Genomic DNA, 25,649 nt, shown 5'->3' on the forward strand with positions numbered 1-25,649 from the left:
TTACGTAACAAACGGGTGTACACCTGTATGTTGCCAAGTCTCTACTGGCACATAAACTAGAGACTAATTGTAGGCTACAGCTATGGCTAAACACAGTTTTTAAATACATTTATAATAACCGGCATACATTGTATGCCGATCATCTAGCCTACAATGTCGGTCCAACACCCCGACAGAGAGGACGACGTCGAAGGAAGAAGAGGATTCTTCATCGAACCAGAATACGACTGGGACGAGGAGCAGGATAATGTAGACCACCACACACTTATTTTACAAAAAGCTGATGCACTGGCATCAGAAAACCGTCTCAAAGAAGCCATCGATGTTTACTCGATGGCCTTGAGATATGGTTCTGTAGGGCCGGAGCAGATGAGCACTTTAGTGGATTGTATTCTGCGCAACTTCAAGAGAAAGCTGGGAAAGGATGAGGCGCCTTCGGAACGAAAGCTACATATTTTGGATACCGCCGGGGAGGAGGATGTTTTTGACTGCTCGAATTGTCACAGATTTCTAGGCGAGCCCGTGACTATCGGCTGTGGACATTCGTACTGTAAAAGATGTTTACAACATCAGCTGCTCTCCAAATGCAAGCTGTGTAGCGAGGTAGGAGGCATGCCGACGGAGCTTAAAACGAATGTGATTCTATTCGGACTTTTGGAAAAGTGGTTTCCGGAGGAGCTGAAAAGGTCTAGAGCTATTAGTGAAATTGAAGACCTGTCTCGAAGGAAACATTTCGAGGAGGCCGTATCACTAGCGACAGATATGATTGAATCTGGTGAGTGGGGGAGCTTGTGGATATCACTTCCGTTCTTTGTTTTGTATGCTATGATGAGACATTTAGGAAATATGTCAAAGCATGAAAACGAAGTTATTTTAGTCATTCCCTGTTACTGTTTCTGGTATTTATTATTAAAGAGTAGGGAAGGGGAGTTCCACTGACCATTATTGTCATGTGTTTGACTAGCTTTTTTGGCAGCGTTTACAGGCAGCCCAATTCTGATATTTTTTTCACAAATATTCTTTTGACCAATTAGATCTGAAAAATATCAAATGTTTGACCAAATAATTTGTAAACATGAAAATTGGGCTTCCTGCGTGAACGCAGCCTTTGTGCCACTGATGTAACCCTCGTGCCACCCTGTTACAACATTTCTTAAATTGGGCATGCGCACAAGCAGCGAGTTTCATAAGGCAGGTCGTGACACAGTGGAACGTTTTGTAACTAAGTAGCGGGGGATGGGTTTGCCAAACAGTCATGTTTATGACTTTTGGTCCCCTCTCAAAGTCCGAAAAAGACTAAATGTGCTGCCCAATCAAGGCATGGCGGTGCAGTTCACGTGGTGGCATTTTTACGTAAAAAACGGGAAATACCTTCTATTTCTTTAAACGGGTGTATACCTGTGTGTTGCCAAATCTCTAGTGGTACATAAGACACTAAAGTCCAAATGCAGAGAGAGTGTCAATGCAAATATTGCGAAGGCAATAAAAAGTGACAGCACGGAAGTCTACAGTCATTGCTGTAGGCTGTGTCTAGATTCCTTCAGTAATTAGATGAGGTTAATGACACCAGACATACAATTAGTGATATAAAAAAAAAAATACCTAAGAGATTACTGAAAGTTGTCATTCTGTCTCCTATGGGTAATACTGAGCGATTAACCAACATTTCAGTTATTTTTCGTTTTTTAAACAACTAATTGACCGACATCTGTTAAATTATCAGAATTCCATTGTTTGTTTAAAAAAACAACTTCTGTGAGCTCAGTGCTGTTTCTTTAGAGAAATCAGAACAAGCCCAAACTGTGCGATGTCGGCCTAGTAGGGAGTTGTAGTTTACATCAGGCCAAAATTTGACATAGTTTAGTGCAGAAAACATCATAATTAACAACAACTGACCATAATCCATTGCTCGCCTATTTGTCCAGCCATTGTTTCTTCAGCTGCATTAACACAGGCAGCCCAATTCTGATATTTTCTTTCGCTAATTGTTATTTGATCAATCGGAGCAGCTCTGAAAAAGCTCTCAATGTGAAAAGATCTGATGTGATTGGTCAAAAGACCAATTAGTGAACAAAATATCAGAATTGGGCTTCCTGTGTAAACGCAGCTTTTTAGGCCTGCTATGTTAGGTTAGTGTGGGGCAGACACAAGAGAACACGGAAGAATGCACTATCGAGAGGGATTGAGACCAGTTGCTTCGAGATGTAGCTACCTGAAAATGAAATGAAGACTTGGAATGAAATAATAAAGTCATCAAATGAAACAAATTCAATATACACAACAACTTAAATATATTATTAAAGTAACTGTGAGTAAATGATGGTTAATAAGTAATAACCAGTAATGCGCAGTCACTACCATCATGGGACTTTTCATTTTTATTCTGTGTTACAGCATTCAACCAACATAATGCATAGAGCATTTAATGTAAAAATAAATAAATGATTGAAACCAAAATGAAAAAACGTCGTTATTTTGTAACAATCGAACCAAAACCGACCTCAACAGCCATAGGCCTTGTTTGATGGTTGAAGTAGCGTGTCAAGTAAATACTTATTGAATGATAAAAGCGAGAATGTTGAGAGAAACATGTGTCTAACAATCTCTTGTATGGTTGTTGACCTCACAATTAGACCAAAATATGCAGAAGCTGTTTCTTCAGAGGACATTTATTTGCATATATATATATATAAAAAAGTAAACGCTAAAGAGTAATAAAGTCATCCGTTCTAAGCCGTGCTAAACTGGTGTATGTTTATACATTTAATAAGGGGGTGTGGAGGTATAACATAAAGATGACAGATATCTGAGTCAACCTGAAGTTGTTCATGCTGTGATGTAGTATTATAATGGAGTTCTGGATTTTCTGGAACCCGACTTGCTGTTGCTAGAAATACGAAGATTTCTGCTCATGCAAGATCCGCGAGCCTACTTCCTGTCAGCTACTGCTCAGTCACTCTGTGACTCCGCTGCCGCTTGTACACAAAATAGTATAAATAAACATAGTTCTTGGACTGTAAGAAAAAAACAACAACAACAAAAATCACTATATACTATTGTAAACATAAGCACAACAGAAGCTAGAGCCTGCACTGCATATCAAACAAGCAGGACACAGACAGGTAGTCGTTACACACATTGGCTAAACAGGAGGCAGACTGCAGGCTATATGGCAGCAAAACTAAAAAGGTGACATCATCACACACAACGCTAATTGTTTTTCCCCAATGCAATGTGTCGACTCCGTCTTGCTTGTGCTACGCTAATATCCATGACAACAGAATGAGAAGGTTGTAATGTAGCCTTCATATATATTTTTGGAAAGTTTGTTCAAATCGCAGCTGTGCAGAAATATTAGGCAGAGACATAGCCTACATCATCATCATGTTGATCAAATTGGTTGAGGGGTAGGTCAAGAGAGAACCGCGAATGTGTGTGTAAAATAACACGTGCAGAATGGGATTTGCATTTTTAGATTTGAGAAATACGTTCCCAGTGGGGCGGGGTGCGAAAACTCCTTATTCATAGCCTCGGTCATATTATAAGGTCACTTCCAAGACCCTTGCACCTCTGTGAAGATAACTCATCAAACTGCACAGGCTCCCCTCTCTCTTGACGTTAAACTGATCTCACTTATTAATACATAAATATTTGAGCACTTATTGAATATAAGTGTAGCCTAAAGCTGCTTTCTTTGATTTGGGTTTAAATGAGTGCAAAAAGCATTGTTTGGTCTAGAGGTGGAAAGTTGTGCCCTTATCTTTCAACATTGTTTAATGTGGAAATGTTGGCAACTGTAAGACACAGTAGCAAATGTAAGAGCCCATAGCCAGTGTGGCATTTTGGGTTAGCTAAGGACTTCGCTGAGGTGACTTTGGTTTTGGGGCCTAGACGTGTGACACAGTTGCAGTGCCAACGCTGGTGGCACAGTCGGTCACCACCACAGAGCAGCAAGAACCAGACAAGAGGTGCCACCGCTATGACATCACTGTATCTGTTTATGACTTGGTGAGCTAGCCAAGCCTGAAGAACATAAGCTAATATGGAGTAATCCCCCTTCTAGTGAAGTGAATCACAGTCGTTATCTGTCTTTTCCCCAATACAACGGAAAACCCACCGGGGTGCATCTCAATAGTCTAAAGGGGCTTAGTTTTCTTGACCTTGTTCTTCATCTGTACTGATCTACAAAGGCATGTTAGGTTAAAGCAAACCAGACAGTGTCTCCTATCCAGGGGTCTTGCTGGACAGGAGACAGGGTGGGGGAAGGAAAGGAGACCGGGAGAGGAAGCCACTTTGAACTATGGAGATGCAACCCTTGTGCGTTTTGTAGACATGTCACCTCTAGCCACAGGCTCAGAATCACAGAGGCCCATCTTGGACCACAAACTGCAAACAAAATGCCACAATGTGTGTCTCTTTTCTTGCCATGATTTTGAACATTCATCATAGAAGACCAAATAGGCCTAGTCTATGACCTCAGCTGAAAGCTGGGAAGCTTAACCTGGTCTACAGTGTTTTCCCTGTATTCATTTAGCCTCCATACAACAACAACAACAACAAAAATAACAATTGTTTTTATTTATATATATAAACAGTATATAAAAAAAAATCATTTGTTTTAGAAAACAATCTTCAGGATGTAAAAACGCTTTCAGTATAAACTTAAATGACTAAACCCACACAAAGTATGTCGAACATATAATTGACCTACATACTTGTTTTATAATGTATTCTTTGAGAATTAGAAATCACCAAATAAATGCTACGACGGAAATTTCCAAAACGTTGAGTTTAGAAGTATTTTTGGCATGGCTGGATTACTGACAGGCTACGTAGTGTATATGCCCAGGGGCCTTGATTGGGGGTCCCTGTTGATTTAAAAATAATACTTTTTGAGCATAAGAACACAGAAATAGCCATGGCAAAATGCTTAGAATTGCAGGAAATTAGCTTTCACACTTCAGAAGTTTCTCTCATTTATAGAATTGCAGGATGCTTCTCTCTGCCGCCAATTCCGGACTGATTTAAGACCTTCTGGACCAATTTCATGCCTTGGACCATTAACTAGGACTACTCTTTGACAGGATTGTCACGGTCTTCACAAGCCCCCAGTGTGCGGTCTGGAGTGGGAAATCACAAGCTCTGCTGGTTGGCTACTGCGTAGCAACCCAGTGGTGCCAAAAACCCTGGTCTGCACTAGAAAGCCTATGTAAATTAAGATTGCTAGAACAGACTCTTTTATTTTTTTATTTTTTAGATGCCCATTTTTGGGCTCTATAATGTGTTTATAATGATTGAGTTCAATCCCCTCGGTAAACTCTTTAAAAGTTTGCTACCAATCAAGATATTTAATTAAATAGTGATTGCACCCTGATGCACGTGGTATTCACGTGGTATCCGGTATTGACGCCGACGTCATCTAGCAGCGTTGGGTTGACTCTCTCAGGTCGGATGAAAACGACTACATCGACCATCATCCTTTGCTAGTCACGGACACTTTGACCATGATCCTAAGACATTTTTTGTTGCCATTGAGCTCCATTCAGCAATATGGGGAGCTTCAAATTCAAATACATATTTCATACTTCATGCGCCATCATGAGTTTTCCGTACGAATATGTGGATGACGCACAGTTACTTCGGGAAGTATTCAGACCTCTTCACTTTTTGCACACTTTGTTACGTTACAGCCTTATTCTAAAATTGATTCAATCTACACACAATACCCCATAATCACAAAGTGAAAACATGTTTTTGGACATTTTTGCTCATTTATTGAAAATAAAAAACAGAAATACCTTATTTACATAAATATTCAGACCCTTTGCTTTGAGACTCGAAATTGAGCTCACGTGATTTGGAAAAGCACAGACCTTTCTATTAGAGGTCGACCGATTAATCAGAATGGCCGATTTCAAGTTTTCATAACAATCAGAAACCTGTATTTTTGGACACCGATTTGGCCGATTAAAAAAAAAAAAAAAAAAAAAAAACAACAACAACAACAACAAAAAAAAACAGTTTTTTATTTTTTAAACTCATTTATTTAATCTTTATTCAACTAGGCAAGTCAGTTAAGAACACATTCTTATTTACAACTACAGCCTAGGAACGGTGGGTTAACTCCCTCGTTCAGGGGCAGAACGACAGATTTTCACCTTGTCAGCTTGGGGGATTCAATCTTGCAAACTTCCAGTTAACTAGCCTAACACTCTAACCACCTGCCTCTCATTGCACTCCACGAGGAGACTGCCTGTTACGCGAATGCAGTAAGCCAAGGTAAGTTGCTAGCTAGCATTAAACTTATCCTATAAAAAACAATAAATCAATCAATCATAATCACTAGTTAACTACACATGGTTGATGATATTACTAGTTTATCTAGCGTGTCCTGCGCTGCATATAATTGATGTGGTGTGTATCATTGCTACAATGTGTACCTAACCATGAACATCAATGCCTTTTCTTAAAATCGATACACAGAAGTATATATTTTTAAACCTGCATATTTAGCTAAAATAAATCCACATTAGCAGGCAATATTAACCAGGTGAAATTGTCACTTCTCTTGAGTTCATTGCACGCAGAGTCAGTGTATATGCAACAGTTTGGGCCGCCTAATTTGCCAGAAATGTACGTAATTATGACATAACATTGAAGGTTGTGCAATGTAACAGGAATATTTAGACTAATGGATGCCACGCCTTAGATAAAATACGGAACGGTTCCGTATTTCACTGAAAGAATAAACATTGTGTTTTCGAGATGATAGTTTCCGGATTCGACCATATTAATGACCTAGGCTCGTATTTCTGTGTGTTATTATGTTATAACTAAGTCTATGATTTGATAGAGCAGTCTGACTGAGCGGTGGTAAGCATTCATTCAAACAGCACTTTTGTGCGTTTTGCCAGCAGCTCTTTGTTGTGCGTCAAGCATTGCGCTGTTTATGACTTCAAGCCTATCAACTCCCGAGATTAGGCTTGTGTAACCGATGTGAAATGGCTAGCTAGTTAGCGGGGTGCGCGCTAATAGCGTTTCAAACATCACTCGCTCTGAGACTTGGAGTGGTTGTTCTCCTTGCTCTGCATGGGTAACGCTGCTACGAGGGTGGATGTTGTCGTTGTGTTCCTTGTTCGAGCCCAGGGTGGAGCGAGGAGAGGGACGGAGCTATACTGTTACACTGGCAATACTAAAGTGCCTATAAGAACATCCAATAGTCAAAGGTTAATAAAATACAAATGGTATAGAGAGATATAGTTCTATAATTCCTACAATAACTACAACCTAAAACTTCTTACCTGGGAATATTGTTCTCATGATCTGAGCAAGGAACTCAAACGTTAGCTTTTTTACATGGCACATATTGCACTTTTACTTCTCCAACATTTTGGTTTTGCATTATTTAAACCAAATTGAACATGTTTCATTATTTATTTGAGGCTAAATTTATTATATTAAGTTAAAATAAGTGTTCATTCAGTATTGTTGTAATTGTCATTATTACAATTTTTTTTTTTAATTGGCTGATTAATCGGTATCAGCTTTTTTTGGGTCCTCCAATAAATCGGTATCAGTATCGGCGTTGAAAAATCATTATCGGTCGACCTCTACTTTCTATATAAGGTCCCACAGTTAACAGTGAATGTTAGAGCAAAAACCAAGCCATGAGGTCAAAGGAATTTTCTGTAGAGCTCTGAGACAGGATTGTGTCAAGGGATAGATCTAGGGAAGGGTACCAAAACATTTCTGCAGGATCTGAATGCTTATGTAAATGCCATATTTCCGCTTTTCATTTGATTTTATAAATGACAAAAATGTCATAACCTGTTTTTGCTTTGTCATTATTATACTTTGTGTATATTGATGAGGGGGTAAACAAATAATCAATTTTAGAATAAGGCTGTAACGTGACAAAATGTGGAAAAATTGAAGGGGTCTGAATTCTTTCCGAATGCATTGTATGTGCTATCACTATCTACTGGTTTTAATGTCTATGTGTCTTCATGTCATGTGTTTGACATGGAATCCTTCTATGCATGTAGCCTAAGCTTTCATTCCGTCATAATTTGCTATTATGTTGAATGTATGCTTTTCTCATGACACGGATATTTCGCCCTAGAGTTATGGTCATCTTCGGTGACAGATCAAAAAATATTTAGAAATTGGGCTTTGTCTGAAATTTAAAACTTTTCTATTTTTTTTTAAATCAAATAATTTGTCTCTGCTCTCCTCCTCTTTCCTTCCCTCCCTTTTTCCCAGATCCTGGGGATGAGGCAGTGCGGTGGTCACGGGTCAAGGCCTACACCGGGCTCCAGCAGTACCGATTGGCCCTGGAGGACGCTGAACTCTGTCTTAGCTCTGCCCACTCTGCAGAGGTAGGTTACTGGATCAATGGGGCAAACTGTGTGTTGAGTTCAGTAGGCACAAGTGTAGAAAAATATATATTTAGGAAATGAAAACAAATGTTATCGGAGGTTTTAAGTTTGCTGAGGCCTACTTAATTCACTTGTCTGCTCCCCAGCACTATCATTGTCCTTAGTACTTACCAGGCACCCTGTGGCACTTTTAAACAGGAAGCTGGAAGCCTATAGCTCCGGTTATATCCTCCACTCCTTTTACACCGTGTGATGCGTCATGGAGGGAAAGTGGAGGCTGATTAGTGGCTCAGTCAGGTCTAAATGTGTTAGCAGAGCCATCCTGAATACGAACCGGTAGGATATATTTTAGGATGTCTTATCGCTATAAACAGCATGGTTCACTATGTCCTCTAATTCTATTTTTAAGTCTTGATAAATTATATAATATTACTGTTTAACCTTCCATACCTTTTGAATTTTTTTCTGTTATCAAATGTTGATTTGTTTTTTAAAAACTTTTTTTGATGGAGGGTTCAGAGCCTCTCATTTGGGAGTGCATTTGTTTGTTACACATTTGGTCACACTTTCTTTTCACTTTTCACTGTACCTTGAGCTATTTTAATGGTCTAATGCAGATGTTTTATTTTAATACCAAATCATTTCTGGGTTAAAAATTAAGAGCATTACTCTTACTGTTTTCAATTAAAATGGGCAAAAATAATAAAAAATAGTTTCTTAGCAGCAATTTCACAAGTGAGAATTTTGCTAAGACTGTCTGGGAGTGGTCTTGAGTGGGGAGGGGAAATTCTGATAACTAGCTGTTGTTTGCAGAGAGGTTTGTAACTCTCCTTTCTTATAGGTCTATTAACTAATTTACAACCTGGTGATGTCACCAGGCAGGCCAAAACACCATCCCACCAAGGCTGAAATCTCAGGTGGTCTTTTCAAACCACTCTTACTCTCAAAGGGCAATATCATAATTTTCATAATTTGACAGTATTATTCCAACCTCATAGTGTGGAAATATACAGTGGGGTCTGAAATTGACATCCTTGAAAAAGATGAGCAATAATGACTGTATAAAATAAATAATAAAAATACTTAGCTACTGTATATTGTATGCTCAAAGAAATTGGGAAATTCTAATATTTTATGCTAATATAATTGCTCAGAGAAAGAGATTTTGTTTAACAATATTTTTTTTTCTCAAATGGTAACGGTCAAATAATCTTTAGACCATTACCATAAATACTCTTATAAATAAAGTAGCCAAAAGTTTAGTATTTGATCCCATATTCCTAGCACGCAATGACGACATCAAGCATGTGACTCTACAAACTTGTTGGATGTTTTTGCAGCTCGTTTTGGTTGTGTTTCAGATTATTTTGTGCCCATTAGAAATGAATGGTAAATAATGTATTGTGTCATTTTGGAAGGACTTTTATTGTAAATAAAAAATATAATATGTTTATGAACACTTCTACATAAATCTGGATTCTACCACAATTATGGATAACCCTGAATGAATTGTGAATAAAATGTTTATTTATTTTGCTACGGGTGGGTGCTGCTTTGGTGACCAGTGAGCTGAGATCAGGCAGGGCTTTACCTAACAAAGACTTATAGATGACCTGAAGCCAGTGGGTTTGGCGTTGAATATGAAGCGAGGGCCAGCCAACGAGAGCATACAGGTCGCAGTGGTGGGTAGTATATGGGGCTTTGGTGACAAAACGGATGGCACTGTGATACACTGCATCCAATTTGCTGAGTAGAGAGTTGGAGGCTATTTTGTAAATGACATCGCCTAAATCAAGGATCGGTAGGATAGTCAGTTTTACAAGGGTATGTTTGGCAGCATGAGGGAAGGATGCTTTGTTGCGAAATAGGAAGCCAATTCTAGATTTAATTTTGGATTGGAGATGCTTAGTGTGAGTCTGGAATGAGAGTTTACAGTCTAACCAGACACCTAGGTTTTTGTAGTTGTCCACATATTCTAAGTCAGAACTGTCCAGAGTAGTGATGCTGGGCAGGCGGGCAGGTGTGGGCAGCGATCGGTTGAAGAGCAGGCATGTAGTTTTACTTGCATTTAAGAGCAGTTGGAGGCCACGGAAGGAGAGTTGTTTGGCATTGAAGCTCGTCTGGAGGTTAGTTAATTAACACAGTGTCCAAAGAAGGGCCAGAAGTATACAGAATGGTGTCGTCTGCGTAGAGGTGGATTAGAGAATCACCAGCAGAAAGAGTGACATCATTGATGTATACAGAGAAAAGAGTCGGCCCAAGAATTGAACCCTGTGGCACACCCATAGAGACTGCCAGAGATCCCAAAAACAGGCCCTCCGATTTGACACACTGAACTCTATCTGAGAAGTAGTTGGTGAACCAGGCGAGGCAGTTATTTGAGAAGCCAAGGCTATTGAGTCTGCCGACAAGGATGCAGTGATTGACCGAGTCAAAAGCCTTGGCCAGGTCAATGAAGAAGGTTGCACAGTACTGTCCTCTATCGATGGCGGTTATGATATAGTTTAGGACCTTGAGCGTGGCTGAGGTGCACCCATGACCAGCTCGGAAACCCGATTGCATAGTGGAGAAGGTATGGTGGGATTCGAAATGGTCGGAGATCTGTTTGTTAACTTGGCTTTCCAAGACTTTGGAAAGGCAGGGGAGGATAGATATAGTTCTGTAACAGTTTGGGTCTAGAGTGTCTCTGCTTTTGAAGAGGGGGATGACTGTGGCAGCTTTCCAATCTTTAGGGATCTCAGACGATATGAAAGAATGGTTGAACGGGCCAGTAATAGGGGTTGCAACAATTGTGGCGGAGAATTTTTTAGAAAGAAAGGTTCCAGATTGTCTATCCCAGCTGATTTGTAGGGGTCCAGATTTTGCAGCTCTTTCAGAACATCAGCTATCTGGATTTGAGTGAAGGAGAAATGGGGGAGGCTTGGTCAAGTTGCTGTGGGGGGTGCAGAGTTGTTGACCAGGGTAGGGGTAGCCAGCTGGAAAGCATGGACATTCATAGAAAAATGCTTATTGAAATGATGAGTGAGAAAGTTGCAGAGGATCAAAGAACATACTCCCAAGACATGCTAATCTAATCCCCGCGGTCATTCTTAATAGTGAGAGGATAGTTGAAGAGGTGGAAATATATATATATATAGAGATAGATATATATAGTTATATATATAGTTATATATATATATATAGTTATATATATAGTTGGGGATAAGTCATGCCTCTCTTAGAGAGAAGACAAACTGGTTCAGTACCCCAAGGGTTAGGAATTTTTGCATTGTATTTTAATCCTATTCAGTGAAGCCTGGCAACTGTATTGATGTTGAGTGATCCAGGTCTTGTTGGCTCTTGTTGTCAGGCTACCTGCATTGTGTTCTAACTAGGGCCCCTTCTCCTGATGAACACTTCCTGTTGAACGAGGGAGAGCTTGGTTTGTTGTTTTGAAAAGATTGTTGTTTTTAAAGTGTATTAGAAAGTTTCTTAGTAGCTAACTAACTTTTTACTTTGGATCCCGCGACGCATTTGGCATCAGTTGCTGGGACTGCTACTCTCTGTCCAGTGATCCTGTCGACCAGTGATCTTGCCAAGGCCGAGTCTGAGGAGCTATTTGGCGTAGCTGCCTTTCAAGCTAGTGGGGTTTCTTGAGGGCTTGAACATAGCCCGTGTCCCAGTTTGCCATTGTGCCTGCGACCTCGGATTGTCCCGGGTTTGTGGCTGTCTAGATCCCTGATGCTTGTTGTGTTTAATCTTCCCACGTGACCTGCCCTGTCTGGAACTGTGAGGATTAGCAGCGTAATCTACGCTGTTAGCTACCATGACAAAGACAGCGGGAATACCGTTGAGGACAGTGGTGTCTCTCTATCACAGGTGAAGGGTCTTTTTAAACAAACAAAAATTGTTCTACAAGCAGTTACAGCAACAAAAAAATAGCTTCAAGTGTTTTGTCTAAATACTGTTCGATTCAACTAATAAAATAATGGACACCCTGACCAGAGAGGCCCAGGACCTGAAGAACAGTTTGCAGTTCTCCCAGGGTCAGCTCGATGAGGTGATACAGGAGAACGTCAAGATGACGGCAATCTGTAAATCATTGAGAGAGAACATCAGTTCTGTGTGTGAATCCATGATAACAATGGCGCAGAAATCTCTGAGGGATAATCTCGAGGGACAATCAAGGTGGAACAACATAGTTGTGGATGGAATTGAAGAATCCCCACATGAGACCTGGATGGAATCTGAAGACAAAGTGAGGGAAATGATCTCTGAGAAATTGAAGATGGCCCACCGGAAGATTGAGGTGGAGTACCCCCACAGGACTGGAAAACCCACCACTGGCCCTGGTGACAAGCCTAGGCCGATAGTGGTCAAATTCCTGAGGTTCAAGCACAAGGTAGCTGTTTTGGGAAGAGCCAAGAACTTGAGAGGAATGTGTTATCTTCCTCAATGAGGACTATCCTGAAGCTGTTCTCCAGAAAAGGAACAAACTTATCCCAGCCATGAAAGCTGCCAGCGCACATGAGGACATTGCTTACATCTGCTATGACAGGCTCATTGTCCACCCTCCCTCCCAGAAGCCTGGAAGGCATGAGAGAGCCAAGCCTATGGGTTTGCAGCTTCAACCCCTCAGCACACACACACCAATTGATTAATGGAGTGCTGAATGTATATATTTATTCTCTTGTTTTGTTTGCCCTCTTCCATATTATGTCTATCTCTGATAAGCTACCCAGGAAAGGGATGACAATAGCCCATATTAATATATGTAGCCTTAGAAATAAGGTTCATGAAATCAATAACTTGCTAACATCAGACGGCATTACTATATTAGCCATTTCTGAGACTCACGTAGATACTTCATTTGATGATACAGCAGTAGCAATACAAGGATATAACATCTATAGAAGAGACATTTATGGGGGAGGTGTTGCTCTTTATATTCAGAGCCATATCCCTGTAATGCTTAGATAAGATCTTATGTCAAGTGTTATTGAAGTGTTGTGGTTGCAGGTTCACTTGGCACATCAAAAACCTTTTGTTGCTGTAGGCCACCAAGTTCAAACAGTCAGTATCTAAATAATATGTGTGAAATGCTTGATTGTGTATGTGATGTAAACCGAGAGGTCTACTTTCTTGGGGACCTTAATAAATACCGTTTTTCATCAAGATGTCTGCTTAAGAGGAAGCTTCTCACTGTAACCAGTGCCTGTAATCTGGTTCAGGTTGTTAATTAGCCTACCAGGGTGTTGACAAACACTACAGTGACAAGATCATCCACATGTATTGATCACATTTTTACTAATACTGTAGAACCTTGCTCTAAAGCTGTATCCGTACCAGTGATCACAATATAGTGGCTATATCCAGGAAAGCCAAAGTTCCAAAAGCTGGGCCTAAAATAGTGTATAAGAGATCATACAAAAGGTTTTGCTGTGACTCTTATGTGGATGATGTTAAAAAAAACATTTGATGTTGCCAATTATTGTAATAATTACTTCATTGGTAAGGTGGGCACACTTAGGCAGGAAATGCAAACAATGAACAGTAAGCCACTGTATTCATTTATAAAAAATAGAAAAATAATGATAGAAAAGCATTGTAAGTTCGAATTTTGTAAAGTTTGTGTGGGAGAGGTGGGAAAATGATTGTTATTGATCAATAACGATCAACCTCCTGCCATTGACAACTTAGATGGAAAGCTACTGAGGATGTTAGCTGACTCTATAGCCACTCCTGTCTGTCATATCTTTAATATGAGCCTAGAGGAAAATATTTGTCTTCAGGCCTGGAGTAATTCTCCTACTCAAGCGGACTTTACTGGTTCTATGCTGTCAGCTTTTTACTTATTAATTCATTGATTTTATTTATTAGGCAAGTCAGTTCAGAACAAATTCTTATTTACAATGATGGCCTACCAAAAGGCCTCCTCCGGGGATGGGGGCTGGGATTAAAAATAAATTAAATAAAAAATATAGGACAAAACACATCATGAAAAGAGAGACAACACTACATAAAGAGAGACCTAAGACGACAACATAGCATGGCTGCAACACAACATGACAACAACATGGTAGCAACATGACAGCAGCACAACATGGCAGTAGCACAATGCTTAGAAATCTGTTTTGTTTTTTAAAATTAACAACAGACTTTCACCATGCTTATAGAGAAGGGTACTCAACAAGTACTGCACTGACACAATTGACTGATGACTGGTTGAAAGAAATTGATAATAAGAAGATTGTGGGAGCTGTACTGTTAGATTTCAGTGCGGCTTTTGATATTATTGACCAAACTGATGCGTTATGGCTTTTCAACCTGCCATATCATGGATTCAGAGCTATCTATCTATAGAACTCAAAGGGTTTTCTTTAATGGAAGCTTCTCTAATGTCAAATATGTGAAGTGTGGTGTACCGCAGGGCAGCTCTCTATGCCCTCTACTCTTTTCTATTTTTACCAATGACCTGCCACTGGCATTAAACAAAGCCTGTGTGTCCATGTATGCTGATGATTCCACCATATACGCAACAGCACAGCTAACGAAGTCACTAAAACCCGCAACAAAGAGTTGCAGTCTGTTTTGGAATGGGTGGCCAGTAATAAACTGGATCTGAACATCTCTAAAACTAAGAGCATTGTATTTTGTACTAATCATTCCATAAGTTCTAGACGTCAGCTGAATCTGGTAATGAATCTGGTAATGGTGTGGCTGCTGAACGAGTTCAGGAGACTAAGTTACTTGGTGTTACCTTAGATTGTAAACTGTTATGGTCAAAACATACAGATTTAATGGTTGTAAAGATGAGGAGAGGTCTGTCTGTAATAAAGAGAGGTTCTGCTTTTTTGACACCGCATTTCAAAAAAGCAAGTCCTTCAGGCTCTTAGTTTTATCTTATCTTGATTATTGTCCAGTCGTGTGGTTGAGTGCTGCAAGGAAAGACCTAGTTAAGCTGCAGCTGGCCCAGAACAGAACGGCACGTCTTGCTCTTCATTGTCATCAGAGGGCTGATATAAATACTATGCATGCAAGTCTATCTTGGCTAAGAGTTGAGGAGAGACTGACTGCATCACTTCTTCTTTTTATAAGAAACATTAATGTGTTGAAAATCCCAAATTGTTTGCACAGTCAACTTACACACAGCTCGGACACACACACTTACCCCACCAGACATGCAACCAGAACAAATTCAAGAAAGCGTACAGTATTATATTGAATCCCATTATTGCATGGAACTCCGTTCCATATCATAATGCTCAAATGAACAGCAAACCTGGTTTTTAAAAAACAGATAAAGCAACACCTCACGGCACAAAGCATATTTGACCTGGATAGTTTGTGTGTGTGTACTGATATTGTGCCTTTTTTTATTTTTTTATTGACGTAGTTCTGTCCTTAAGCTGTTCTTGTCTAATGTTCTGTATTATGTCATGTTTTGTGTGGACCCAAGGAAGAGTAGCTGCTGCTTTTGCAACAGCTAATGGGGATCCTAGTAAAATACCAAATTCTCTCTCTCTCTCTGTCTCTCTCTCTGTCTCTCTCTCTCTCGTCTTACACTCATTATAAGTCCGTCCCTCTCTCTCTCTCTCCCAGGGTTTCTACTGGAAGGCCAAGGTGCTCCAGGACATGGGCCAGGTGGACGACTCGCTGCAGGTTTTCCTCCACTGTCTGGCCCTGGACGAGGACTTCACCCTGGCAAAACGAGAGGTGGAAATGGTGAGAGAAGGAGTTGGGAGGGAGAGTGATGTTGTTGTTGAACTAATTTGCTTTGGCAATGATGGTTAATATGTCCCTTTACATTTCCTGGAAGCTTTGGGACTTGCCTTGAGTGAAAGGAGATATTGTATCTTCTCAATGTCTTTCTTTTCTTTGTGAAGAGTTTGCTCTGTTGAGCCAAACTTCTATGTGTATCAATGATAGACTCCCCCCATCACAAATGGCAGTGCCTAAGTTTATAAACTAGAATAAATATATATTTAAAAAATGTTTATCTCTAGGAGCGTTTGAAGTTTAGACCCCTTAGCGCCATAGTTCGTTTCATAAGAAGCCATTTGCTCTCTGAGTACCCCCTTTTGTCTTACTCAAGCCATGCGTTTCCCGGGTACAGATTTTCTTACCATCCATGAAAAGGAACACTGTGTGCCTTCCTTTGCTGATGGCCTTGCATCGGCTAGCGAGGTTATTACCCTTAGCATGGGCCTAATGGAATCAAGCCCTTAGGCGCTTGCGTGAGAGATGGAACATATCGGGCTGACAGTGGCCTTAATAACAAAATCGCATTATTTATAGAGAGAAGCGTCTGTTTTTGCGGGTGACGGAAAATGTAGTGACTATGATGCACTGTGAGTTTTGCTTCCGTGATGACTTAGTTAAGGTTTAGAGCGCAGTAAAGCGTGTTTCTTGTTTTTTTGTGGACACCCTGTTGAAAAAGAGTTGGAATGGGCATAGTTAGGCCTATCCGTCGCTTTGCTTCTCTTTTTGGTTACACTTTATTTTCCTATTACCACTTGTATCTGTTTGGTGTGTGCTATAAAAGTACTTGGTAACAGTTGGGACTTTACGTAATTTGTTACAATTGAAGCGCCATGACGAAGAAGTGAAGTCTTGGGTAGTAATTAATTATAATATATTCACTAATTAACGTGGTGTCTCAGTTAAAATAAAGCGTTACCACATCACCACATCCCGACTTAGACTCCCATGTTTTTTGAAGCTGTGTTTTTCATGCAATTTCTGTAATCAACTGACACAAGTTTACTTTTAAGTGAGTCGGCCCTCCTGAAATGACATAAACCGCCATCTTCATCCCAAATGGCACCCTATTCCCTATATAGGACATTACTTTTGACCAGAGGCCTACGTCGTGCGCTATATAGGGAATAGGGTGTAACTTGGGACTGAGACGAAGTGCTGTTACGTAAGCCCGAGACACTGTGGACCGTTGTCTGATCTCAATCGCTGACGGGGGTTTCCGATGTGAAAAGTCAGGGGAGGGGGGGACCCTGGTGGACCCTGGTGGAGTGTCGACCCTGGGAGTGTCGGGGGGGGGGCTGGTGGAGTGTCAGGAGGGGGAACCCTGGAGGAGTGTCGGGGGGACCCTGGTGGAGTGTGGTGGAGGGGGGCCCTGGTGGAGTGTCAGGAGGGGGAACCCTGGTGGAGTGTCGGGGGGGGGGCCTGTGGCGTGTGGTGGACCCTGGTGTGTCGGGGGAGACCCTGGTGGAGTGTCGACCCTGGTGGATTGTCAGGGGGACCCTGGTGGAGTGTCGGGGAGACCCTGGTGGAGTGTCGACCCTGGTGGAGTGTCAGGGGGGGACCCTGGTGGAGTGTCGGGGGGGGACCCTGGTGGAGTGTCGGGGGGGGCCCTGGTGGAGTGTCGGGGGGGGAGACCCTGGTGGAGTGTCGGGGGGGACCCTGGTGGAGTGTCGGGGGGGAGACCCTGGTGGAGTGTCGGGGGGACCCTGGTGGAGTGTCGGGGGGGGCTGGTGGAGTGTCGGGGAAGGGGCCTGTTGGAGTGTCAGGGGGGGGATTTACGTTCTTGTTCTTTCCCTCTTTAGGAAGAGCTTTGTCTGGCTGAGTTGTTGAATGCAAATGGCTTCTCTTTCTCAAGATTGGTATTGTCTGAAACCTGCTCTCACGGTTTGATTGAAAAGAGCTATGTGGGATTGTCTGTGTGGTGTTTGTGCCTGTGTGCCTAAGCAAAGGTGTGTTTATGTTTTCTTTAACTCCTCTAATACGGGAAGTAGCCTCATCTCATGAGGTGCTAAAAAAATGGGGCTTAATACATCTCCTTTTTAAACGCTGATGTAAACACAAATTCCCCATCTTGTGATCCTGGATGGGCCCCAGGTTAGCAGATACAAAAGTTGGCCGTTTTGTGTGTCTGGGAGTAACGGGGGAATGGATGAGGATTGGATAGATTTAAAGCGATTGGAATGGGGCCCGGGGGATCGTCAGCATCTAATAACATGTTATGGACTGAGAGAGTGAAAGAAGGTGGAACACAGAAGATGAGGAGAATAACATTGAGATATATATATATATAAATATATGTATATGTATGACGAGAGGGATTGTGTGGAGGTAGAGTGACAGAGAGAGTGCAGATTTAACCTTTTTTTGTTTGTTTTTGATGTCAATCATGTTATTGTGAAGCCAAAGGCAAATTTCCACATTGTCTGGACAAGTACGTATTTTTTTTCTACGTCTAAACCCACGTTGGTGCCAGTGGTCACTCCCAGTCTTGGCCAGCCACTTTACTGCATTGCGGGCTAGTCGGGGGGACACATGCTTGGCATAGCCTAGCCTAGCCCCCCCTCGGCTTCAAGACCTTAAACTTAGCCTCTAACTACATCGCTGTCTGACTGGAGAGGGCATTCCTAGATAGAGAATGTCCCTTGCCTCACGTCTTGTGTCCCCCTGCTCTGTAATGTGTAGTGTCCGTGTGAATCTGTCAGGATGTTGTGTTACTTTGTTATATTATTATTGTATTATTACCTTCTTCTTGAACTTGGGCTTCGAATCCACTATTTTGGGGGGATTTTCTTTATACGCTGTTCATGTGAATCGTGTTATAAGCTCCTGGTGATCTAGGCTCCGATTCCTCCATATTTGTCCGATTTCTCTATCCGGTTGCACTGCTCCGATGGCTAACGCAATGTGTACCGCAGATACTGTGCGACCTGCTGTCTCCGGCCGGCGAGAACGTGAAGGTGGGCCTGAGGGAGACGGCGCAGAGCACATCGCCTCACCTGCGTAGTAAAACTGTGGTAGCGGACGCCCAGACCAGAGCCCAACAGCATCAGGCCAGAGCCCAACACCCTGCCCTGCACCAAGTCCAGGCTCGCACTTCCTTGGCACAACCCAGCCCCGTCGCACAACACGAGGTACGCTAAGTGGCGCGCTTGATACAGCCCTGAATCACTAGGGCGGTCTTCAAAGTTTCCAAAGACAATTATGTTTTGATATTTGTTTGGTGTTTTTTGTTCATTTTTAAAATGCATCAACAATGTCGAACACTCCTTTTAACTTTAAAAAAAAAACTCTCTCTCTCTTTCTTTCTCACACCCCCCCTCCTCTCTTTCCGTCCAGAAGCCGGGTCGCTCCGGGAGCCTGGAGCGTTCGGGCCTCAGCCGCGGTCACTCGGCGCGAGCCCACGGCCTGGGTCTGGGCAGCTTGGATGAGGGTCTGAAACGTGTCTGCTCCGCACCCCAGCTGGGGGACCAGGAGAAAGGCGTGCTGCTGAAGAGGAAGCTGTCGGCCTCCGAGGGCGGACCCCACGTCGTCTACAGCCACGGGAGCAAGCATAAGAAACAAGGAGGTGGGAATCAAGACCGCTGCTAGCATGTTGTAATTAGAAAGGGAATAGTTAAACTCAGGGATATTCAACCGCAGGCAGTTTTTTCCTTTAGCAGATGGTCTGGAGAACGGAACATAATTACTAATAATTTGTAGACTGCATATTGACCTCAAGAAGCCCGAACAGATATAATGTCTGACTGAAACATGATTATTTCAAACATTGCTTCCATTTGTATATGATCAGATAACTTTGGGGGGCAAAATAAAACCACCCACGGGCCAAATTCAGCCTGCTGGCCACCTGTTGGGGAACCCTGGTTTAGCTTGAGTGCTGTCTCTTTACATTGTTTTTAAATTGGATTATTCCAGGGTTATAGCAACTCCAATATGCACGCCGTGTTTATCAGTGGCATAGCCGGAACCGCCACAGTGTCAATTAGCAGCGGTCCCATTAGCCACTGCCAGGTACCTTTGCTGTGTCTGTGTTTGCATGCGTACTTTTGAAGTGCTTGACGTTCTCCTGCTGTTTCCTCTGTAGGGGCCTGTGGTGTTTCGAGCCAGGGAGCCTCAGTGCGAGCTCACAGAGTCGTACCCAGGGACCTACTGGACCCCAACGACCTGGAGTGTTCCCTCTGCATTAGATTGTTCTACGAACCGGTGACCACGCCGTGCGGTCACACCTTCTGTAAAAACTGCCTGGAGCGCTGTCTGGACCACACACCCCAGTGCCCCCTCTGCAAGGAGAGCCTCAAAGAGGTAAGAGGAGACCACCACCAATGACCACTCAGCGCCTGCTTTTCTTAGAACTGGAAGGGAGTCCTTAGTTTCACTAAGGTTATGTCTCAAATGGCATCCTGTTCCCTATATGGGGCACTACTTTTGATTGGCCCTGGTCAAAAGTAGTGCACTAAATAGGGAACATGGTGCCATTTGGGACAGTGCCTAAGACAATTAACTTGGGGAAGACCTCTTCTTCAAGGGCATGTCCTCAAAAAGGAAGCTTAACCTTAATCTTCTTTCCTTCCTCCTCTCTCTTTCTCCCCCCCAGTACCTAGCAGCCAGGAAGTACACAGTCACCAGTGTGCTGGACCGAGTGATAAAGCAGTACCTGTCTGAGGAGCAGTCGGAACGGCAGAAGACTCACCTAGAGGAGACCAAAGAGCTCGCAGAGTGAGTTGTGCTCCTTACATGGAATTCTAGAATAGAATTAATGTCCATTCTGGTAATTGTATTGCTATGGCTTCCGGCTTCTCTCTGAACCCTTTTCTCTCTTTCTCCCTGGTTGTCCTACTTTAAAAAGTAAATAAATAAATGAATACAGCGGAGATCATGCAAAACACACACAGCAGGCAGGTTCACCTAATGTTAGCACTGACTGTTAGCTGGAATTCTATTTATATAGATTTTTACTTCGTCTTTGGAATGCACGTCACCCTTGAATCACTTTGACTTGTGAGAGATGCTCGAGTGTCTCAGCATCATCTAACTCTCTCTCTCCCTCCGCAGCCTGACGAAGAATGTCCCCATCTTTGTGTGCACCATGGCCTACCCGACCGTGCCGTGCCCCCTGCACGTCTTCGAACCGCGCTACCGCCTCATGATCCGCCGCTGCATGGAGACGGGCACGCGGCAGTTTGGGATGTGCATCAACGACGCTCAGAAAGGGTAGGAACAGTGGCGCCCGATACAAGCACCTGCTGGCGTGGGCAAGCGCACGCACACATTGACACGTAGACACTCACTCAAATGCGCACGCACGCACACACACACCATTCTGATGCGCACTAATGCGTCACCTTCTGTCACCTCACCCTGGACAACAGTTAAATGGCGAGAGGGATGGGGCGGGGCCTGCAGATTTATGAAAATACTAGCTAATAGGATTTTGATTGAATCAAATCCTCAAATCAAATCCAACTTTGAAGCCTCCTCCTGATGGAAAAAGACAATTCAAAACATTTGGATGAGATTTAAGCATGTCTATATGCTAATATTTCTGTGTTTCAAGATGCCTTAGGCTACTGTACCTTTTCTCAAATGAGTTGAATGCCGACGTTTGACTTGACACTGCAACGGCCCTGTGTAAGTTCACTTAAACGAAGTAGGCCATTGACAAAGCACTGCAATCGACTGCTTACAATGAGCCAGTACCTTTTCACAATGCTTTGATTGGCTGCCTGATTTGACTATGCAGCGACCATGTGCAATATATTTGTGGTCCTCTTCAGCTCAGTTGGTGGAGCGTGGCGCTTGCAATGCCAGGATAGTTGGTTCGATCCCTGGGACCACCCTTACATAGAATGCATGCAGGCCTGATTAAGTCGCTTTGTACAAAAGCGCCTGCTAAGCGTAATTGTGTATGCAACTTTATTTCAGCAATATCGATAGACCAATATAGACCATTGGCAAATCACCTCAAAATGACTATATGATTACAACAAAGTAAAGTTGAGAATATTCCCGTTTCAGATTTGTGGAGTACGGCTGCATGCTGATCATCCGGAGCGTCCACTTCCTCCCAGACGGGCGTTCCGTGGTGGACACCATCGGAGGGAAGAGGTTCCGGGTGCTGACCCGTGGGATGAAGGACGGGTACTGCATCGCCGACATCAAGTACCTGGAGGATACCAGGGTAAGAACCCGTGTTCTCTTACCTGAAAAATACTGGTTTGGATAAAAAAAACTATTTATGGAGAGTTTTTTTTTTTGTAAAGAAAGGATCACAAAATAATCCTCTATTATACATTAAAAAACGAAAATAGAGACAAAATGATATTGAAATCCATTTTCCATAGGTGTGAATAGCTTGATAATAACTCACAAGTTTAGCACAGCTTGAATTAGCCTAATCTTTTAATTTGAATAATCCACTTTTCATTTCATCATTCACCCTTTGATTTAGAAGGCCTCATGTAAAAACAAAATTGTATTTTAGTTTATCAGGGGCCATTTGTCCATGGATTATGGTAGTGTGGTGTTTTGGTGAATCCTACACTGCAGTCTATGCTTTCAAACCTAATGTCCCTCTTGTATGGTTAAAATGAGTTGATTGATTGACAGGTGAGCGACGACGAAGAGCTGACACAGCTGCAGCAGCTGCACGACGCCGTTTACGAACAAGCGCGCACCTGGTTCCAGAACCTCAAGAACCGCTTCCGCAACCAGATCCTTCAGCACTTTGGCGCCATGCCAGAGAGAGAGCCCGACATCCAGGTAAGAGCTAAGACACAAACCGCATCCCATCATATAGTGTTCCCCCTCTCCTTTAGGGCTCACTACAGCAAAATGTTTTGCAACAAGAGTATGAACGTGATTGTTTCTTATTGGACAAGTTCAGTTAGTCCCTCCCTGTTTCAGGCTTTCTTCCATTTGGTCCTTAAATTAATTACGACCCAGGTTTACTAAAACAGGAAGTAGCTCCGTTAATGCCGTGTTAGAGAATGGTGTGGAGTGTCGCTCCCATAGAAACAGAATTTATTTCTATGGTTTCTCCACTGATCTAGAATAGATCATTGTGGGTAATTCTTAACTAATCCTCTGGAGGAAGGTGTCAACCCCTTATCCTCTACACTTACGTCACAGACACACACAGATTTACAATTGGAGGCGCAATATCCAATGGAGGCATAGCATTTTTCATGGAACATTTGGAATGGCACAGTTATATAATTGGGATAATGTGTGGCTGGACCCTGGCTATATATGGAGATACTAGGATTAATGATGAGTGTCTGGGGATGAACCATAGTTAAGAATAGATTACATTTCCGCTGCGTGTGTGTGTTTCTATTAAGAAATGTTTTGTCATACCTGTGTTATATGGTCTAATATACCACGGCTTTCAGCCAATCAGCATTCAGGGCTTGAACCACCCAGTTTATAATAAACAACATGTAACTCTGACACAGCAACATCCAATAAATGGCAGATTAGGTTCAAGCTGCTTAAGATGCAAGCTAATTCACCACATCAGTCATTTTCTGAGATTCTTGGCTCAGTTATAGAACAGCCTATTTAAGATACCGATTCTCTGAATGAGTTACTACATCTTGTAAATCTAAAGTGTCTCCATTATATCTGTCTGATGTAAGGCATGTACTGAACTGCTGCTGACTCGCTTGCCGCTACTCTCAAGTTCCTTATAGATCTGAAATGATTGGATAGGAGTATCCAATATGGCAATTATTCCACCTAGTCTTTCAGATGTCATGATAGTGTTTAAATCTATGCAATCACATTTGTTTGTTCTGTGACCCCTTAAAGCCTTTTGATTTTGTTGGTGGCCCAGCAACAACAAAAAACAATCGCCAACAAGCCATTGTCTGTCCATTGTTTTGGGTGAGTGATATCATGTTTCTGGTCAGTGATTTTCCTTTCCTCCTCTCTTCCAGGCGACACCCAACGGTCCGGCTTGCTGCTGGTGGCTGCTGGCCGTGCTGCCCATCGACCCTCGCTACCAGCTGTCGGTGCTTTCCATGACCACGCTGCGCGAACGCCTGGTCAAGATCCAGCACATCCTCTCCTACCTGCAGAGCATCCCCAACGAGTAGAAGAGTAGAGTTCCACCCGACCACCGCTACTTCTTACATCCTGGTTCCGACACCGTGTACCTCCATACCACATCTAACAACACAGACTCCCACGACTCCATACATCGGATGTCGCTACTTATTACTGCTGAGGCATCCCCCACAAGACATCCGTGAGACATCTGGACAGTGAGACGTCAATGAGACATCTCCCCGAGAAGACAGAGTCACACAACACTTCTACGACACCAGCAAGATCCCAGTCACATAAGCAGCTGGCTTTAGCAACACGACAGCTAGATTTAGCAACACGACAGCTAGCTTTAGCAGCACGACAGCTATCACAAACCAGCTAGGTACATCAGCGAGAATCCACAGACGGCTGAGAAATCAGCCCAATTCTAAGAATTGGTCTTATCTCTTGTAATGACGCTTTCTTTCTGTCTCTCTCTCTCTCCACCCTCCAGGGGCGTTCTTGTCTCTGGTTTTTGGTGGATGTGTGTTTGTTTCTAGGGGTGGACGGTGCTTCTGTGCAAATCCCAAATGCTGAAATTGAGTCTGTCGGAGGGGGGGGGGGGGGGAATTGTAGAAGGTTGGTGGTAACATATGGACGGAGGGGGTACTAGAATTGTTTGAGTGCTACAAAGCCCAACAAGTGGGATGGTGCAGCCTTACAATTACTGAAAACAAAAGTGTGAATCTTACTCTTCCAGTCATTAAGCCCCTCTGTCACTTCTCTCTGTCGACTAAACGCACAACTTCCTTCACCGCTGCCACCTGGCGCTGGTGGACCCTGGTGAAAAAGAGAGCTTCCCCCCCTTTTTTTATTAATGTCTCCCAAGTTTTTACTTTGACATAAATGTTTCTTCCAACACTTCAGAAAGAAAACCCTTGTGGCAGCCATTTTGTCCAGTCTGTAGTATAGCTACAGATGTTGGACTGTGGTCTCGCGACGCTTCCAAGTTCTGTTCTCTTTAACAGTTTTTTTTCATGGCTTGAAAACAAGGCGCAACTCAAAAAAATCCAGACTTCCAATATACATTAATTACTCTGTATTTTGTTTTTGTTGATGTTTCTCAGTGGATACGAACCTCTTGAATCCCGATAGCTTAGGAAGCGTCATTGATTTTGCATTGGGGATGTTTCCCATTCCGAGTTATCGATTCTTGAGAGAAACATCAAAAGTCATCCATGTGACTCGAGTGTTGTATTTCCCGTCTCTCTTCTAAGCCAAACCTTTCAACTTCCTGTTTAAATTCAATGTTAACTGAAGTCATTTTTAAGGACAGATATATAAATATATATTTTGACAGTATGTTTGTATGTACAAAATCACAAAAGGGGAACTTGCAATATTGTGACACAGTGAAAAGGAGAAAAACACTAAACAATGACCTGCATTCAGCACTGCAAGGGTTAAAGGTCACCCTGTTGTCAAGTAAAAAGCAGTCACCTG

The 25,649-nt window shown here is 42.6% G+C and overlaps 1 protein-coding gene across 2 annotated transcripts; it reads left to right on the plus strand.

Annotated features, from left to right (window-relative positions):
• Positions 1–24,761, plus strand: LOC135506736 (LON peptidase N-terminal domain and RING finger protein 1-like). Of its 2 annotated transcripts, none has more exons than XM_064926083.1 (11): positions 1–775; positions 8,263–8,378; positions 15,960–16,082; positions 19,034–19,249; positions 19,455–19,683; positions 20,203–20,420; positions 20,713–20,834; positions 21,171–21,329; positions 22,134–22,296; positions 22,725–22,877; positions 24,056–24,761. In XM_064926083.1, exons 1-11 carry the CDS (start codon positions 154–156, stop codon positions 24,212–24,214), a joined length of 2,280 nt encoding a protein of 759 aa, XP_064782155.1. In that variant the 5' UTR covers positions 1–153; the 3' UTR covers positions 24,215–24,761. The 2 variants fall into 2 exon arrangements, with proteins under 2 accessions (XP_064782155.1, XP_064782156.1); XM_064926084.1 differs by having other exon boundaries at positions 19,458–19,683.
• The last annotated feature ends 888 nt before the right edge of the window (positions 24,762–25,649 follow it).

Source organism: Oncorhynchus masou, chromosome 20 (genome assembly GCF_036934945.1).
Source record: "Oncorhynchus masou masou isolate Uvic2021 chromosome 20, UVic_Omas_1.1, whole genome shotgun sequence".
In the NCBI taxonomy this organism is placed as follows: domain Eukaryota; kingdom Metazoa; phylum Chordata; class Actinopteri; order Salmoniformes; family Salmonidae; genus Oncorhynchus; species Oncorhynchus masou.

Coding starts and splice junctions, on each gene's coding strand:
- LOC135506736 (XM_064926083.1), top strand. CDS start 154: ATGTCGGTCCAACACCCCGACAGAGAGGACGACGTCGAAGGAAGAAGA. Junction 19,250..19,454: donor GCCCCGTCGCACAACACGAG/GTACGCTAAGTG, acceptor CTTTCCGTCCAG/AAGCCGGGTCGCTCCGGGAG. Junction 19,684..20,202: donor CAAGCATAAGAAACAAGGAG/GTGGGAATCAAG, acceptor TTTCCTCTGTAG/GGGCCTGTGGTGTTTCGAGC.